General features: G+C 34.1%; 1 protein-coding gene across 1 annotated transcript; it reads right to left on the bottom strand.

The window, feature by feature from the left end:
• Nucleotides 1-943: 943 nt before the first annotated feature.
• Nucleotides 944-19,245, bottom strand: LOC132561130 (DNA topoisomerase I, mitochondrial-like). Its single transcript, XM_060225861.1, has 20 exons — nt 19,169-19,245; nt 18,865-18,898; nt 14,625-15,406; nt 14,317-14,402; nt 14,035-14,143; nt 13,496-13,596; nt 13,058-13,173; nt 10,540-10,661; nt 9,316-9,438; nt 8,975-9,162; nt 8,609-8,672; nt 8,356-8,436; nt 7,904-8,047; nt 7,217-7,471; nt 6,959-7,073; nt 6,205-6,332; nt 5,346-5,440; nt 5,002-5,080; nt 4,411-4,481; nt 944-4,001 (listed from the first exon to the last, which is right to left on the bottom strand). Exons 1-20 carry the CDS (start codon nt 19,208-19,210, stop codon nt 3,899-3,901), a joined length of 2,838 nt encoding a protein of 945 aa, XP_060081844.1. The 5' UTR covers nt 19,211-19,245; the 3' UTR covers nt 944-3,898.
• Nucleotides 19,246-20,102: the final 857 nt, after the last annotated feature.

The raw sequence follows: 20,102 nt of genomic DNA, 5'->3' as shown, positions 1-20,102 counted from the left end.
AATTTTGTCATCTGATTTACTGTGACCTATAATTTTGTCTAATTGTTTTTTTGTAAAATTTGTCTCAATTTGTTTAAATTACTCTCTCCAAATTCCATCCTATTTTTTATTTATTTATTTACTGATCAAAGCATAAGCTTGTGTTTGGTAAGTTTGACATCAGTGTCAATTGAATTATGATTTAGCGCTTTCTTTGCTAGTTTTCCAGCTCTTTCGTTACCGGGAATATCAACGTGAGATGGGATATATACTAATTCTACCGTGACACCCTGATCGTCTAATAATTGTAGGGAATCGAATTAAGCGTGACTGATCTCGAACTATTTTCGGTGTCTATAGATTGAAGCGCCGGAAAACGATCTGTGATGATGGCTGTTCGGTTTTGTTTGGTCTACCAATCTTAAAGCTAAGCCTATAGCTATGAATTCATTAGAATCAACGGAACAATTGTCCGACATTCTGATTGATATGGTTATGTTGTTGTCAGGAGAGAGAACTCCTAGATAGAACCATCAGTATAATTCAACAAAACCTTTGTACTTGCCTTCGATGGTTGCCATGTATATAACTTTTGCTCCTGTTGGGTTCAGGTTTTTGTTGGAAGAGTCACGGATTTAATTAATTTTGGCTTTATTTTTCCTTGTCCCTCGAGGTTGTCCGAAAGCATCCTCAAGACTTTGTCACGTCTCAATCCGTATTGTCCCTACGCGGGAACATTATATCAAGAGATGACATGACCAGGGATACCTGTCTACATACTTGGTCTGTCACACCGAGGGCAGCTCACGTCTTCAATCAGTCCCCATTTGTTGATGTATGAAGGCAAACCAATACACTGACCTCGTTAATCTTTGGGTAGCAGTGTACTCAAATCTTTTTTGGTCTACAAGGAAATATTTGGATTTCAAGAATTGAATATTATATAAAAACTTAAAAGACAAAATAATAGTTCAATGATTTTATTCACGTCCTCACGACTACATGTAAAACATGTGCTTGGTCACATAGGTCTGTGTATGTATTAGGGAGGGCAGTAACCTGAGAATATCGGCTTACAGTCCAAGGGAGATAATTCAAGTTTGTTTTCAAAGTTATGCATTTCATACATTTATTGCATCTATTTAAGAAAATAAAAAGCATATGTTATACTGAAGATGTCGAAGACACTTTGTTACATGGTTAATTCAATTTGAAACAAATTCAACTTTAAAACTTTTGTTTACAATGAGAAAGGAGAAAATATAATGATTACAATAGGACTACATCTGCACGTTTCCAAATTAAAACTTTCTAAAATGTAATCAAGTAAACATATCTTGGATCTATTAATATACTTTTTCAAACATTCATAATTTCAGACATTTGACAACAAAACCAGCAAGTTTAGACATTTTCCTCACCCTCTCAGAATTGAAACTGTCATCACATATTGTAGAAAATGTGTTATATGGTCACATCAAATTACTTGTTTTTGTCCAATTACAGAAAGTCATTAACTAGTAAAGATACAAAACCATATGTAAATAACATGTTCATTCTAGTCTGGGTAGTGGAGACAAAATCAGATAGGACCCAGCAGGATTAGTTTATCAATATCTCTGTTGAAAGTTCTTGTAACACAACAAGTTTTAGAAAAATACATTTATTTCCTCCCCATGTGTGACCAAGCTTGGCCAGTGTGGCCCAATCTATTGAAACAACAGCTGACATCACATAATAGTTATGTATCACATTAAAAACCTCCACAGAGGGGTAAAACATTGTGACAGAAAACAAGTGTACCTAAATTTTCCTGCAGTAAAAATAATGGATGCATGTCCTGGACTTAGGAGCTTTTGAGCGGGGCTTGACAATCATGTAATAAAGGTAAGATTTGATAAATAAAAGTTATTGATAAAAACTGCATTTCTATTTTCTTCATAATCAAATAAGAAAAATTGATTTCATTATAATAAAATTTCAATACAAGTAGTCTAAATTTAACATCTGTGATATTTAAACCCTGACAGTAATGGATATAGTTCTTGTTCTTCGAAACATGTTACCAATGGTCCTGATTTAAAACAGAAGACCATTCAAAATAAAAACATAAAATTCATGTAGTGCTGTACAGAAAACATCTAACAAAAAGGCATCACTGACTATTGTTTGAAGACTCAAAACAACTTGTACAATCTACTTTTAACAAAAAGTTTAACATCATAAAAACATTTGTGCATCATTGTAATAGGCAACAGAAGCATCAGGCGTGTAACAATGCAGCTAATTGGTAACAAGTATCAGACATGTTCCAGCTTTTAACCATAATATACTACAACAACCTTACAATTCACATATTGACACAGACACCCAAAATTTACTTCAATGTTTATCAGTGGAAACTATTAAAACATGGACATTACCAATGGAAATATATATGATTTACTTCACAATACAATCTTTACGAGATATGTCACTCTGATGAGTTTGTCAGTCTTAAAACAACTCGGATAGTAAGAAATCCAGCAAACTGCACAATCCACCCAATCTGCCTACCCTGGTGAATTTGCTAGCTCTAAAGCAATTCACATAAAATTCATGCAGGTCCGATTGGTTTTAAGTTCTGGATGATAACTAGTGTGAAAAACCTGAGAGCCACATATCTTGACATATACCTTTACCTTCCACAGAAATCTAATTGTATAGTTAGGATTCTTAATACACCTGTGTGTTTTAGCTAGAAACAGAAGATGTACAACAGAACATACAAGCCTGCCATCTATATTGATTTGTTTATAATATTTCATCACACTTGTCAATTTCCTACAAACACTCTTCTGAAACAGAAAATGCTAACAATGTGTCAAACTACATAATATCTTTACATGTCATGTTTCTAATGTAATGAAAACCATCAGTTTTGAATGTTGTTTCCATATAATATCAAAGAATCAATATTTCATCCGTGTATACACCACATCCAACATTTAACAAGAATGAGGCAACCTGATTCTGGAAAAAACAAATTATAGGTAAATTTAGATATTTGAAATCCAAACTTTACCACACATATATTTCATATCTAAGACTTACCCTCCTTTAACACTTTAATATTACAATAAAATGTACCATTCAATGTACTATTCTGGGATGATTAGGGATCTTTAAATCTATACAACTGAATCCTATTATTTTATATCAATCACTTCTATTTTTAAAGCAATACTGACAGTAATCAATATTTAACAACTACTAATAAGCTTTAAAAGGTGGTTTAACAAGTTCAGCTTTCACATTGATACAGTGATTAATATGCTTGGCATAAAACACATTATGAAATATAAATTATTCCTTTTCAAAGGTAAGGTTAAGAATATAAAGTTTGATTTACACTCTGAGACAGGCTAGAGATTCTGAAGGTTACAATTGCTTTTACTGCTACAAGGCAGGTGGTGTTTTTTACATAAATTATATCCTGATTGTACATATATATACAAAACTCAATTCAGTGAATTTAATGATATTAAACAAATTTTGTATTATTAAACAAATCTAAAACATTTTAAATAATTAAAAAAAAAAAGCAATTAAATGTGAATGCATACTTGAAATTCAGAATAAAATGTTTTCTGTATCAGGTTTAGCATAGTGATATGAAGATGACAACAATACTTCCAAAATATCAAGATAACATGTATGTATTTCATTGGACTTTTTAAAAAAAGCCTTAAGTATTTTACATCCTCACAATTTAATAAATAGGAAAAACATAAGTACATGAGTACATTAAAATGACTGGTCAGAGAACACTAAAGTATTACTTTCTCCCTATCATATAGACATAATATCTCTGAAGACATCAAGACAAGAAATCAGAATATAACATGTTCACAATGGCTTTCTATGGTGAAGTGAAACGTTAAAACACAAAGTCCTCGTCAGCCATGTCTATGGCCCATCTGAATTTTTCACGTTGAGTTTTGTTGTAGATTTTCTCTATAGGAACCTCCCACTTTTTGCACCTGTAAAAGACAAGTTTATATCTGATGTAAACTCCAGTGTATGGATTTCAAAGATTTGTTTCATTAATTGGTTTTCTTTTATGTTTGCAAAAGCTCAATGATTAGAATGCTTGTAAACAATACAAAATTTTAAAATAATTTCATAAACATGCTCGAATTCATGAACTTGTTGTCTTTAACTGTCTATATAAATATCTTCTTGCATTTTCAAAACTCCAATTAGTTAAAAATTTGTGTGGTTCTCCCAAAAGTTTGCACCATTCCACAATTTTATTTAATACTTGAAAAACTTGAAGCCCTTCAAAATATAAAACTTTACCTAACTGAAAGGATTGTAGACCAAAATCACAGTAAAATTGTTGAAAAAGATGCTTATCAGAAGAATAGAAGTAGAAAAGTATATACTTACCAGGCAATGGATATTCTTGGATCCAAATAGTTCAACTTGGAGGTACCCAATGCTATTTCCTTATTTTCATCCTGGAAAACATCCATGAAGATGTGATCACAATATCTTTATGTACATACACACAAAAATGTTACTATGGATCATTACTTTAATTTCATAGACATGAGCCAACAGATCTTTTAACACAATTTCTGGTTTAAAGGGACCATTGTAGTATGAGACCTCAAAACGGGCATTATGTTTACAAAAATTGGCATAATAATCTGCTGCACTCTGCCATTTGAATGAGGAACCTGAAAAACTCAGCATTTACAGGTCAAACATTCCCTGTTCCTGAAGATGTGACAAACCGACAGTTTACACGATAAATTCCTCTACCTGATAACAATAGGAGACTAAACAATGAGATGAGAATTTTTTTTTTAAAATTCTAACCAGGTAAACTACTGGATTCAGTGAAGCTATGATGTGATGTCAAGTTTGGGGTCTGGAATCAAGAGTTTTTATCTAAAATGGTCTATCGAGATATGATGATCTGAAAAAGCATATCAAAATCTATTTGTAGGAGAGTTAAACCATAATATTATGTACCTTGTCAGTTGCTTGCACCTCCAGTTTGACGAGCTGATCTTCAAGTCTGGCAACACCCTTCTTCTTCAATTCCATCACCCTGCAAACCATCCATCTCATTACCAAATCTATCAGATGATTCAATCTCATTATGAACAACATTAAGATGTTGAAATACTGTCACTGACATTTCATCAAGAATAAAACTAATGCTGATAACATAATATATATTGTTAATTGATGGGTGTCTACAAACAAACATGCCATGGATGGATCTAAATATCTTATATTCTTCTAAACCCTCAAAAATATTCTTCTGTCTCTATCTACACAACACTTGCAGGGAGGCAAATTTGACAACATACTTCTTGTTCTTTTCTGATTTGGCAGCCTTGAAGTTTGTCTTGGCTATCTTCAGCTGCTTTTTCGCCTCACGTATAGAGTCCTTCTTGGCATCAATCTGAAATGAGCAAAAAAAAAAAAAATGGTTATAATGATACATGACTTCAAAACTGTATTTCTATGGCTTTAAAAAACATGTTGCCTAGCTGCCTTGGCAGTCAACGGAGATAAGCAAGATTGATTTTAAAGGCTAAAGGGTAAGAAGCTTTCAAGTGCCATGTAACTGAATATCTAAAGCCAGTGTCAATACATGCATACCATCAAATCTGTCAATCTATGCTACTAATTGTTACAGTTCTTTCCAGTGGGAAATAAACAGTGCACTCCAAAATTCAATATTTCTCTAAAAAATTACAAGATAACCTCCTTCCCAGGAAGAAATGTGAGATCCATTTTATTCTACACAGGAAGAAATGTGAGATCCATTTTATTCTACACAGGAAGAAATGTGAGATCCATTTTATTCTACACAGGAAGAAATGTGAGATCCATTTTATTCTACACAGGAAGAAATGTGAGATCCATTTTATTCTACACAGGAATTAACTATTTTGGTTTATCTGAGACCAGGGAATATTTCTGCAAAATTTCATCAGAAAATCTGTTTTTTTTTTGACAATTCGAAAATGTTAAATTGTTTACGGATGCACATTGCTGGAGGTGATCGCTATAGATCACCAAAGACTTTGTCTCAGGTGACCAAACAATCTGATAACAATGGTCTGACACCAAAAAAACTTATCATAAGCGTATCTTGCAGATTAGCTGTGGTGCTAAAATTGTAAAATGAAAATGATTCCTAGTGTATGTTTCAATTCTGACCTTGTTCTGCAGGTTTTCCATCTGTTTGGAGAAATTTTTTGGTACAGCACGTTGATGGTTACAGAGTACAGCCACGGCTCTGTTAGCTCGATTGTAGGAAAGTAACTTGGCTGGTACTGGGTCCTCTTCTATAACAATGGAATAAATGTGAAAATCATTAAAGGACAGAGGTAATTACCTTCTCAGCCTGTCGCATCATTTTGATATTAAAACAATTCACAAATAACCATCCCTTGTTTGCCGTTGAAAGTGCCATAAAACAACAAGGAAGTTCAACAGTCTCCGATACACAGTCTCAGCATGGTTAATATATACACAAAGTGCAAAGTTCCAGTGAATAGTTGTGTAGCAGTTACAGCCTGCACAAATTGTTTTCCTAAATATAGGACAAAGGTCAAAATGTAGATTGGAATGATCTACTTTTGATACATGACTTAATGCCTAAAAGGCAAACCAACAACTCAAATATAAAGTTACCATGACAGGCAGTGTAAGGTGTAGGTCAAAGATCAAAATATAGGTCAGAGGTCACTGACCTTTCTTAATAATTACACACTGCCTCACCAAGGTGGACCCATACCAAAAGTAGGAAGTTCTAGTCACAGGTAGAGTAGGAGATAAGCCAGATATAATGGAAGGACAGATAGACACAACACAAAACTATAGTCCCCCTAACTCGTGTGCACGGAGGGGGACTGATTTAATTTTAATTCCTTTTTTTATTTCACAAAATTATCATTGTAATGACGCTTACCTTCTGTCAAAAGGAGAAGTTGTTCCTGAAGTGTTCGAGAGGCGTTGAAGGTACGGAACACTTTGGCTGTCAGTCCGTCCATGAGGTCATGTAAATGTTTGTTCAGGATGGTAGTCTACAACAATCAATATTTTCCTATAACTATCAGATAAATGCTTAAATATCTGAATACCACAATCTCCATTTCTTATTAAATACAAACTTTTAAATGATTTCAGGTATTATATAGAACATGCCACAGGTATGTTTGTTACTTACATTAAGTCTATCAAAAAGGTCATCCCCTGGCTGTTTGTTGTCCATAAAAAGCTGCAAGTTCTTGAAAACCCTCTTCTCTACTGGTACACGGTTATAATATCGGATGGAATCTTTACCTAAGAAGTCAAACTCAACCACATTCTCCTGATCTTCATACTTCTCATGGGTCTTGAGATGTTCTACTCGCAACGAACAACAACCAACAGTGTCCGCAGTTTCTCCTTCCTCTTTCTCGTTGCCAGCTCTCAAAGCAAGCTTTTAAAGAGAAATAATATTGCATGAATGAAACCCAACATTTCAAGAGAAAATGTGATAAACTACTGCCCATAAAATTTGAAATTATTTCTTCAAACCTTTGAGCTTTGAATAAATTTTACAAAGCAACATGATTAATTCCTTCCAGAAGACATAATACCTTATAGTTATATAATTTGTACACTGTATATTCACTTAAGGAACCTATCAATTAGCAGTCATATACATAATACCTTTATAGTTATATAATTTGTACACTGTATATTCACTTAAGAAACCTATCAATTAGCAGTCATATACATAATACCTTTATAGTTATATAATTTGTACACTGTATATCAAAATTTTCCTACAATAGTTGAAAATTGCATTGAACCAAAATAAATCAAAAAGAGATGATTGAATATGTTTTTCTTTGACAATATGCCTTACTTTGTCAATGAAGTACATGGCTACAGCCCTCTGTCGAATCCTCATTTCTTTTGACTTCCAGTCCTCCATGTAGTTATGGCGAATCTTGTCTACACATTTGTGTAACTTCCTTGCAGTTTCATACTTCTGCCAATCTTTCTCTCCCTGTTAATCAAATCATCTCATGTATTTCAGAACATTCTCATTAACCAAATACTTATCCTCAATCCTGGCTTGAAGTATCACTTTTATTCCAGAACAGACTAGAAAATGTCTTTAAGACATGAATGCCCCCGCCCCCCCATGTCAAATAATAGTGAAAGGTCCGAATGAAGTTGTTAGATGGTATATACTGATTTGGGACGGGACGGGATGGGACGGACGGACATGGGCAACGCTATATGCCCTCGGCCATAAATGGCGGGGGCATAAAAAAAATGAACCAAAAGTAATAGAGAAAATATTATACATACCTTGAGTCTGGAGGCAGCATTTAACATCACATACTTGGTCTGGCCTTGTACATTTTCGTTCCAGCATGCCAGCCATGACACCTGCAACAGAAGTGTAGATGTAGGATAGAAGTGTCCACAAAATAGATGATGCAAATACATGGCAATATAACTCAGAAATCAAAATGTAGATTTAATTATATCTACACTGAATAATACATATAATTTACAACTATTCACTCTTTTCATATATGCAACATTTTTTATGCTTTACCTTATTGTCATGACGCACTTCTTTCCATTTGTGACCTTCAGGTGGCTCGGGAACAACAGAATTCCTGTAAAATTACAAAATAAACTTCTGTCATATTATTCTAATATCTAGGCTTCTCTTTTATAAAGAACAATCAGATGCATGCAATTACATTAGTCCAGCTTCACATACTGCATAACCATTTTTGGAAGCAAAAATGAAATTGCTTTCTCAATTTAGATATAAAATATTGCAAATGACGGTCTAATTCACATTTGAAAGTGCTATTTATCACTATCAAAAGGAAAACAATAACATTTTCAACTGTTTGGTACCATTTTCTGTATTTTCATCATTTGATATATGGTAATGCAGTGTGTTACTTACTTTGAACAATTAATGATAACGTCTTCAGGCATTGTCCTGCGCTTCAGCATGCCTTGCTTGGGATGATCACCCCGTCCTCGGAACAGTCCCGGAGGCTCAATACGGAAGTTTCCAATCTTTTCCTTGTGGCCATCCATGGTACAAAACCCATACTCCTCTTGAATTTCTGCATTCTTATTTTTGATTTTCTAAAAATAACATGATCAAAATGCCATCAATTACCCATTCTTATTCTCAAAGAAACACTTTAAATAAAATTAATATAACTAAGGTATCAAGATTAACATGATTAAATATTTTTATATTAATATATTTTTGGACCATAATTTCTAAGTACAAACCAGTTTTTCTTCCTTTGTCATAGCTTTACGTTCCTCTGTTTTCATTTTGAAGTATTTGTCCATCTCAGTAAAATTGCATTTGGATAAGTCTTTTATCTTCTCTTTTTCCTCTGAAGTCATCATCTGTGAATTACAATGAAATTTTGTTCAGCCATGTTGAATATCATCACCAACAACATTGTACTCGTCTTTCTTGTTCAGTTTGAAAACATAACATTGAACTGACATTGAAGTCCACACTGGTTATCACTGAATAACCAACAAGCAGAAGCTATGAAGCTGAAGGCAGTTCATTCTCAGACTTGATATCAGAAAAGACAATTCTTATGATTCAATACAAAATTATGAAAAATATTTTCTAGTTAGGTCATATCATCAATCACTCTTTACTTTGAAAAAAAAAAAAAAGTCTAGAAAGAAATATACAAATGGAAGGTCTAGAAAGTAATTGGATATACAAATGGAAGGTCTAGAAAGTAATTGGATATACAAATGGAAAGTCTAGAAAGTAATTGGATATACAAATGGAAAGTCTAGAAATTAATTGGATATACAAATGGAAAGTCTAGAAAGTAATTGGATAAACAAATGGAAGGTCTAGAAAGTAATTGGATATACAAATGGAAAGTCTAGAAAGTAATTGGATATACAAATGGAAGGTCTAGAAAGTAATTGGATATACAAATGGAAAGTCTAGAAAGTAATTGGATATACAAATGGAAGGTCTAGAAAGTAATTGGATATACAAATGGAAGGTCTAGAAAGTAATTGGATATACAAATGGAAGGTCTAGAAAGTAATTGGATAAACAAATGGAAGGTCTAGAAAGTAATTGGATAAAAAAATGGAAGGTCTAGAAAGTAATTGGATATACAAATGGAAGGTCTAGAAAGTAATCGGATAAACAAATGGAAGGTCTAGAAAGTAATTGGATATACAAATGGAAAGTCTAGAAAGTAATTGGATATACAAATGGAAAGTCTAGAAAGTAATTGGATATACAAATGGAAAGTCTAGAAAGTAATTGGATATACAAATGGAAGGTCTAGAAAGTAATTGGATATACAAATGGAAGGTCTAGAAAGTAATTGGATATACAAATGGAAAGTCTAGAAAGTAATTGGATATACAAATGAATGGACAGGTAGAAAAGGAAATACATTCCAAGGCTAATTGATATATTAGTGATTGCAGTCAGAGATAGCTTGTAAAATGTACAAGTACCTTTCTCCAATCTTTCATGAAATTTTTATTGAAGACTTCTCTCGTGGTATAGTCATGGTCCAACATTCTAGCATAAAAAGTTGCCACTTCTTCTGCCTCAGGGCTCAGCTTCATCACCTTACCTGTAAATAACACCGCAGACTATCTATAAACATTTCTACTTTTAATAACATGATAAAAATAAATAGAAATCCAAATAATAACAAACAAAAGAACAGACTTTTAAACAAGCCTACAGTAAAAAGGTAGGGGACTTAACCACGATACAGGTGATTTTTCATCCTGAAACAACACAAAGAAAGAACAGAGTTTTAAACAAGCCTACAGTAAAAAGGTAAGGGACTTAACCACGATACAGGTGATTTTTCATCCTGAAACAACACAAAGAAAGAACAGAGTTTTAAACAAGCCTACAGTAAAAAGGTAGGGGACTTAACCACGATACAGGTGATTTTTCATCCTGAAACAACACAAAGAAAGAACAGAGTTTTAAACAAGCCTACAGTAAAAAGGTAAGGGACTTAACCACGATACAGGTGATTTTTCATCCTGAAACAACACAAAAAAAGAACAGAGTTTTAAACAAGCCTACAGTAAAAAGGTAGGGGACTTAACCACGATACAGGTGATTTTTCATCCTGAAACAACTCCAAGAAAGAACAGAGTTTTAAACAAGCCTACAGTAAAAAGGTAAGGGACTTAACCATGATACAGGTGATTTTTCATCCTGGAACAACACAAAGAAAGAACAGACTTTTAAACAAGCCTACAGTAAAAAGGTAGGGGACTTAACCACGATACAGGTGATTTTTCATCCTGAAACAACACAAAGAAAGAACAGAGTTTTAAACAAGCCTACAGTAAAAAGGTAAGGGACTTAACCACGATACAGGTGATTTTTCATCCTGAAACAACACAAAGAAAGAACAGAGTTTTAAACAAGCCTACAGTAAAAAGGTAGGGGACTTAACCACGATACAGGTGATTTTTCATCCTGAAACAACACAAAGAAAGAACAGAGTTTTAAACAAGCCTACAGTAAAAAGGTAAGGGACTTAACCACGATACAGGTGATTTTTCATCCTGAAACAACACAAAGAAAGAACAGAGTTTTAAACAAGCCTACAGTAAAAAGGTAAGGGACTTAACCACGATACAGGTGATTTTTCATCCTGAAACAACACAAAGAAAGAACAGAGTTTTAAACAAGCCTACAGTAAAAAGGTAGGGGACTTAACCACGATACAGGTGATTTTTCATCCTGAAACAACACAAAGAAAGAACAGAGTTTTAAACAAGCCTACAGTAAAAAGGTAAGGGACTTAACCACGATACAGGTGATTTTTCATCCTGAAACAACACAAAGAAAGAACAGAGTTTTAAACAAGCCTACAGTAAAAAGGTAAGGGACTTAACCACGATACAGGTGATTTTTCATCCTGAAACAACACAAAGAAAGAACAGAGTTTTAAACAAGCCTACAGTAAAAAGGTAAGGGACTTAACCACGATACAGGTGATTTTTCATCCTGAAACAACACAAAGAAAGAACAGAGTTTTAAACAAGCTTACAGTAAAAAGGTAGGGGACTTAACCACGATACAGGTGATTTTTCATCCTGAAACAACACAAAGAAAGAACAGAGTTTTAAACAAGCCTACAGTAAAAAGGTAGGGGACTTAACCACGATACAGGTGATTTTTCATCCTGAAACAACACAAAGAAAGAACAGAGTTTTAAACAAGCCTACAGTAAAAAGGTAGGGGACTTAACCACGATACAGGTGATTTTTCATCCTGAAACAACACAAAGAAAGAACAGAGTTTTAAACAAGCCTACAGTAAAAAGGTAGGGGACTTAACCACGATACAGGTGATTTTTCATCCTGAAACAACACAAAGAAAGAACAGAGTTTTAAACAAGCCTACAGTAAAAAGGTAAGGGACTTAACCACGATACAGGTGATTTTTCATCCTGAAACAACACAAAGAAAGAGCAGAGTTTCAGAGTTTTAAACAAGCTTACAGTAAAAAGGTAGGGGACTTAACCACGATACAGGTGATTTTTCATCCTGAAACAACACAAAGAAAGAACAGAGTTTACAACAAGCTTACAGTAAAAAGGTAGGGGACTTAACCACGATACAGGTGATTTTTCATCCTGAAACAACTCAAAGAATGGAGTTTTCAACAAGCTTACAGTAAAAAGGTAGGGGACTTAACCACGATACAGGTGATTTTTACCCTGAAATAACCGAAAGAAAGAATGGAGTTTTCAACAAGCTTACAGTAAAAAGGTAGGGGACTTAACCATGATACAGGTGATTTTTACCCTGAAATAACCGAAAGAAAGGCATTGCAGAATAATATATACTACTTAGATGAGTACCTGTATCTTTTTGGAGATTCTCTTTATGACCAGTTCCTTGCAATTATTGGTGACGACAATTATTGTAAACTGGGCTTTTTATTCATTGGCATTTTTCAAGCTATAGAACATAAAAAAGTAATTTGAAATACCATCATAGTAAAATTTGACATCACTTGGCACAGGCTCATAGTCGGGGGCAAATACTGGTCCCTTGTGTTCCAGGAAATTCCACTTTTGTCCATCATCGCGTCGCTCCTCTTCCCACCTGATAACAGAAGATATATATAGAGACAATTTTCATGCAATATGATTTCATTTCCTCACTATTACTTTGCAAATTTCATCCTTATTAGAATGTATGTGGCACCATGCTATCTCAAGAGGTACAAGATAATCTGCCAGGATAGGCAAAATAAATTTATACTGGTCGGTATATTCTGGAAAATCTGACAGAATTATAAAGAGTAATCTACCTTTGAAGTGGGATGCAACAGTGTCATATGCTGCCTCAATACAAATGAAGTATTGTTAAAATAATAAAAGGATTGTTTCAGCAGAAGTTTTCTTCACTTATATCAAAATCTCACCATCTCCAAACTTCTTGTGTTTCTTCCTCTTTCTTCTTGCCTTTCTGTGGCGACTTCTGTGGGGACTGCTTTGGCACAACCTTTTCCTTCTTCTTCTTTTTCTTTGAAATCAGAAAGGAGAAAATGTCACTCATATTTAAAGTTACAGGTTGCCTACCCATATCAGAGTTTCAACGGGTTTCATTTTTTCAATATCTATTCAACCCATCAAAACAATGGAAAGTAACTACAGTTGATACACTGAATTATGAGGCAAGATTTTTAAAAATTTTCAATTTTTGAACAAAGCTGTATATTGTGTACACTATATTTTTGAATATTGGTGATCACTTAGTAAAACACAAGCAGGTGATAGATTTCTATAAACAGTTTCAGGATTATTCAGGACTATTATGAACAGATTACAATTCTTTTTCAAAATTACTACAATACATATCTAACTTATTGAAACATCTTATTAAGAGTATACCATTATCTATATAATTTCTGATACCATCTGCTTCAAGCTTTTAATTACACTATACTAATTTACGACCTACCACTGGTTTTTCCTCATCAGATTCTTCAGGTTCTGATTTTCTCTTTTTCGCAGGCTTTTCCTCTTTTATCGTTTTGTCTTGCTTGTTCTCTTTTTTAACCTTCTTCATCCTTAAACAAAATCACAAATATAATATCAAATCAAATCTCAATTAGACAATTATATCCGACATGACAAGACACCATTACTAGTTTATCAAAGACAGTGAATTTATTGAATCCAGTAAAATGTCCTTTTTTTATTGGGAGGAAAAAAAGAAATAGTTGTATCTGTAATGACATACCTAGAAGACAGAGGTTCGTCGTCATCATCCGATTCTTCTAGCGCCCTCTTTGGTGCAGATTTGGGTGTTTTCTCCATTCTTTTAGACTGCAAATTACATTTCTATAGTTGATCATTTATGAAAATAATACAGAACTGAAGCTTTAAGTCTTACAATTCAGCTTTGAAATTCATTTCCATTAACATTATACAGTATTTCATAGAACCAGTAATCAATCAGAAGAGATGTAATTAGTCAAAACATGGCAAAATATTGACATTTAAAATTACTTTTTATGACAACCATAAGTAAATACTGGTCCAGCTTACCAGAGGGACATCATCATCACTCATAGGCTCATCTTTAACAGATTTGTCAGGTGATGTCTTAATTGGAGATTTCTTTGGGGATTCTGGTTCCTTCTTAACAGGTGACTGGGGCTCATTTTTAACATGCTTAGGAGGTGAGGCTTCCAACTCAACCTCTGGCTGCTTCTCCAAAGTTTTGCTGCTGGAGTGCTCCTTGTGTTTACTTGAGGAGCTATGTTTGTCTTTGGAATGACTACCTGAGGAGCTGTGTTTACCGCTGCTCGAGCCTTCCTTATGTTTGCTACTGTGGCTTGAACTATGCTTGCTACTACTGTGGCTAGAACTATGCTTGCTACTACTGTGCTTGCTACTACTGTGGCTGGAGCCATCTCTATGTTTGCTGCTTGATGAACTGGAATGGTGCCCATCTCTGTGTTTGCTGGAAGAGCTTCCATCTTTGTGCTTGCTAGATGATGAGCTCCCATGTTTACTCGATGAGGAGCTCCCATCCTTGTGCTTGCTGGATGAGCTTGAACTGTGCTTGCTTGAACTTGAGGAATGATGAGAACTGCCATGTTTACTGGAGCTTGAACTTCCGTGTTTGCTGCTGGAGCTGGAGTGGTGCTTTGAGCTGGACGAGCTTCCATCTTTATGTTTGGACGAGGAATGGTGGTGTTTGGAACTGTGATGTTTTGAATCTTTAGATGAACTCTCCTTCGGTGAAGCATGACCGTTTTGTTTTTTCTGTTCAATGTGGTTGCTCATGTCACCATTCTCATTCACTTTCATTTTTATGTCAGCAACTGAAACAAAAACCAAATCAATTAATCAAAGAAATCAAGACCAGCTGACGGTAATTCAAAGCATGACCACACTGGGTGATGAACCAGAAAGATATCAAAATATTTTGCTGAAATTCATTTATTTATTCATATATATTTTTTTCAAATTAAATTATGTCTCTTTTCTGAAAAGGTCAGTAAATTTTAGTATTTTTACCTCAGTTGTCAAGACTTTTTTTGTAAATAAACGTAAACAAGCAGTACTGTATTTTCTGTGTTATAAACAGTACTGGTATATAAGCTGCAGAGCCAATTTTTAACCTTTTCCAACCCCCCCTCCCCCCGATTTGATCCACATTTTAGCCACATTGGTATGTAACCTGCACCCTTTCTTTAGATGTGGTAACCATTATGTTAAAGTTCATCGACATAAGAGACAATTGAAGGCAATTTATTAAGACCATCAGTGAAACATTTAATATAAGTTTGCAAATGAATTAGACACAGAAAACCTTTATGTTATTGACATGTTTCAAAAACATTAAAGTCACTATTACTGAAATTGTTTGGCTTGGGGGCCTCCAAAGAGTGCCTATGTACAGATATATGGTCTGGTGTTATGTATAGTTTCCTTAACAATATCTGTATCAGTGTCTGTACTGTTAGATATAAGCAAAGGCCCTGGTATGCTGACAAAATTCTTATAGTTGCATATTATTTCTTGTCAGTTTACATGGAGACATTGTTGTAAACAAGCATGGCGGTCGTTTAAGAATTCGACGTGCTGACATATTGATCCCAGGATGCAGCAAGTTCTGCTCTGTCTTCTGAATCAACCACCAAAGTTTAGAAGACATTATTGTGATTCATATCAAAAGGTATGATTAATAAAATCCATGAGAATGTTATTACTATATATAAATCTTAATATCATTCTGTATACAGTTGCGAATGATGGTTCTTGATGATCATTTCTGTCACAATCACATGATGGACAGGTACTTGTAAAAAAATTTGGTATCAATAACTTGCACTGCTGTACTGGTATCCTTGGTTTAAATCAATATTTTTTTTCTTTCTGGAAGCATGACATGTTACAGCAACCAAAATTATCAGGGTATGAGGTCGTGAGGTTAATCGTACATGTGATATGCTTCAGCCAAATAGCCAATCCGAAATACTCAGTGGTCAGGAACAGATGTCCAGACATATGCTACATTTTTGTTTTTATTCTGCCGATTTTTTTTGTCCACATCAGTGTACAAGCAGCATGCTCGACTGCCAAGGAAAAATGCTGGGACTTTTAACCTGGACAGTAAGGTAATTGTTTGTCTTATCATAATGACAGGACAACTTAACAAAATACAAATGTGGTGGAGAGGAGTATATGTATGTTATTTCAGCAACTTCAGCAAGAATTTGAAATGCAACACATTTTTCCAAGACTTGAGCTATACAAAATTTATAAAGGGTAATGAAAATGTGTTACATCACACCATTTTGATAGGAGTGTAACTCAGTCGGTTTCTGTTTCAACATAGGCCAGAGATTTTTTTGTCTCAAATATTTGAGTCCTACGCTTGTGCTTTTCTTCTTCGGTTTTGTTAAAATTTTGAGATCTCACTATCTCATTATTAACTTGGCCCATCAAAATTTAGAAAATTGTGCTTTGGACTCACCAGAAAATACATATAACACATGAATTACTGAGTGGCATTAAATTGTTTATTTACTATCAATCAATACCATGAATGTATGTCAAACAACAAACTCCTGGCAGTAGACCCACTTTTATTTATTGCTGTAACATGGCCACTCATCAAGCTGTGTCCTGTACTGTAAACAGCCATCTAGACTTACTGTAGGATAAATATCGTAATTTTATCTTTATGGCACGATATTTCAAATTATTTGTGATAGCTTCAATAGTTCTGGTGACTATGACTGAATTTTCTAGGCAGCATTTTACACTGGCTTCCACACCAAATGTTTAGGTATCTCGGTGGAAAAATCTCCTTTGTGTGGAGGAAAAAGGGTGCACAACTGATCATAAATTTCTAAATATTTTTTGTAGGTATAGATGTTATTAGACATCACAGAGACTTGATACAATTGTGACCAGGATATTACATCAACATACAAGTATCAATTACATATTTCTGAATAGTCCATAAATAATTTTAATAAAAAAAGAGCTATTAGACACTTTAATCAAAGCATGACCCAACTGCTTGAAGTTGCAACATTAAGCAGAACTAGAACACTGAAAGGTCAGCAAGTGCCCCACTATATGGCTGGAAACACACCCCCCCCCCCCACAACTACGTCTCTAGACACACACCCCAGACTGACAAAGTACTGTAAAGACCTTAAGCACACTCATATTAAAAATAACAACAAATACATTCAATATTTTTTTTCATTAATAAAAGTGACCTTGACTTTAGAGCTTGGGATATAAAAAGCAATATCCCATTCAAGCACTTTTGGTAAGGAAGCATTGTATGAAGTTTGATTTAGATTTGGCAAAGCAAACTCAAATTGTCACACACAAACTGATTTTAACTTAAAGTTACAGTTACCATGACCTTCAAACTGTAAAGCAAAGCCAAAAAAAGTAAGGAAGTAAACTCTAGTTTTCACATGGAAACTGATTATCTATTTATAGGAAGTGACCTTGACCTGTATCTCAATACAGAGCCTGAATTATTATTATATCTGAAATGGTATACATAATCAGTCAAGAGTTCAAAAATCTTCTGAAAATGCACATCATTAAAAAAAAACTATCATTAATATATGATACATACAAAGGCCTAATGTCACTAAAATGATTTATACAAAGATAATTATGGCCTAATAACAATAATTGTTTTTGTTTTCAGTAGGAAAACCAAGTTAACAGTCAGTGAAAACAAGTGCTTCACAATGCCATATTCTGACATTTTCTATATGGTCTTTCTCTGCAACTTATCATTCATCACATATATCATTAAAACGTCTCATTTATAACTTTCCTAAAGAGCAAATAAAATTTCAGGTCAGTTATGTTTTATGTGTTTATCATATAAAGTGTATATATATATATATTTATATATACTTAAAATCTAACAAAGCTACAATCTTTATAATATGAAACGTAACATCATTCCGACAGTTTCTTCCTTGGTCTAGTAAACGCACCCGAGCGGAACGGGCTACTTTAAATAAGGTTACTTAGATCATCAACACGTTTGTTTATAACAAATGATTAAAAACAACGATATATTTTTAAATAAATGATATGTCTATTGAGATCACATCGGAAGTCTAAATGTACATACATCCAGTCTATGTCAGTCCCCAAACTCTCTCTGATTACTAAATGATCTAATTACCCGAACAGCTGAGCGACATTACGCCGGTCTTACAACCATGTTGGACTTAGTCTCTCGGCGCATAAAAATGGCTAACTCGCCGCCTCGACCAGTTTTACTTACCTTGTGTGCTGCTGTCTGGACCATCCAAGTGATTCTGGAAGATAAATTAAACATTTCTAGTGACCAATCTATGATTTTTTGAAACAAAAGTAATTTATCATTACCGTAGTAACTAATACAAGGAACTCAAAATCGAGTAAATTTTAACAGATCCGCGTTGGACTTAGAAAATTTTTCAGCCATCTTGACTTTGTCGTTTTCAGGGTCCTTTGTTATACGATATTTTCAAGTAACAAACGGCGAGTACAACACTTATCAACAAAATAATAACAGCACAAAGTATACAGAATGAAAAATTACGTACCTCCGTGGCGCTAGAAGTGAAATCATCTCCTGCAGAATCCATTTGTACAAATTTTTGTACGGGTTTCAGTGGGCCACGTTATGGCGGAGATTTTGCTGAAACGGCTAAGTCCACACTGACAATTAATGCGCATGCGTCAGTGACCTCACAGCACCCACCTTGCAACTATTGGTTATTTCAAAGACGTGATGTAAACATCCTGTGCACCAAGCACGTGTTCAATGAACATATCTTTCCTCAAAAGAACTCGAAAACAATAAGTTAGATAAGAAGATATTTAGAATGGGTATTCGTAAATACTAACCGGCACAAAAATAAACCATCAAAGTGGTTAGATTCATATATAAATGCTCCAAACACATCGAGTGATAATACTGTATACACTTTCAATTTGAGTAATATGTATAACACTGTATGAATTCAGTATAAAACGACTTCTTAAAATGTTACACCACTGATCGCTTGAAGAACATCTTACAGAATGTCATAGTTTTGTATTTACAAATTCAATTATCTCTGCTGTAGAAATAAAATGTCACTAATTAACTGTATAGCCCAGGGAGTGGTCGTTGTCACAAATGTTCAGTTCTCTAATTAGGCTTGTGAAACTGTGACACTAATTAGACAGACAACGAGACTAATTAAGTAATTTACACGATGGATTGTGACTATGGTTAGGCCCCAGACAACTTGAAGAAAAAAATCTTGATATATAATTATATAATATAATTAATTATTTTTACGTTAATTATGTTAATGTTTTCGTTTATTAAGCATTGATTTGACGTATCGAAATTGTGTTAAGGTAACAAAAAAAAAAAAAAAAAATTAAAAGTATGGCCAATGGTTTTCATGTCATCACTCACGGTCTCCGTAAGAGTATAAGTGTTTCATTTTCCACATGATACATCAATAAAATATTCAATATACACAT

This window comes from Ylistrum balloti, unplaced genomic scaffold, assembly GCF_031769215.1.
Source record: "Ylistrum balloti isolate Yb309-2 unplaced genomic scaffold, AGI_CSIRO_Ybal_v1 Utg371150, whole genome shotgun sequence".
In the NCBI taxonomy this organism is placed as follows: domain Eukaryota; kingdom Metazoa; phylum Mollusca; class Bivalvia; order Pectinida; family Pectinidae; genus Ylistrum; species Ylistrum balloti.
Note: the sequence above shows the minus strand (reverse complement) of the source record. Positions and strands in the feature narration are given on the sequence as shown.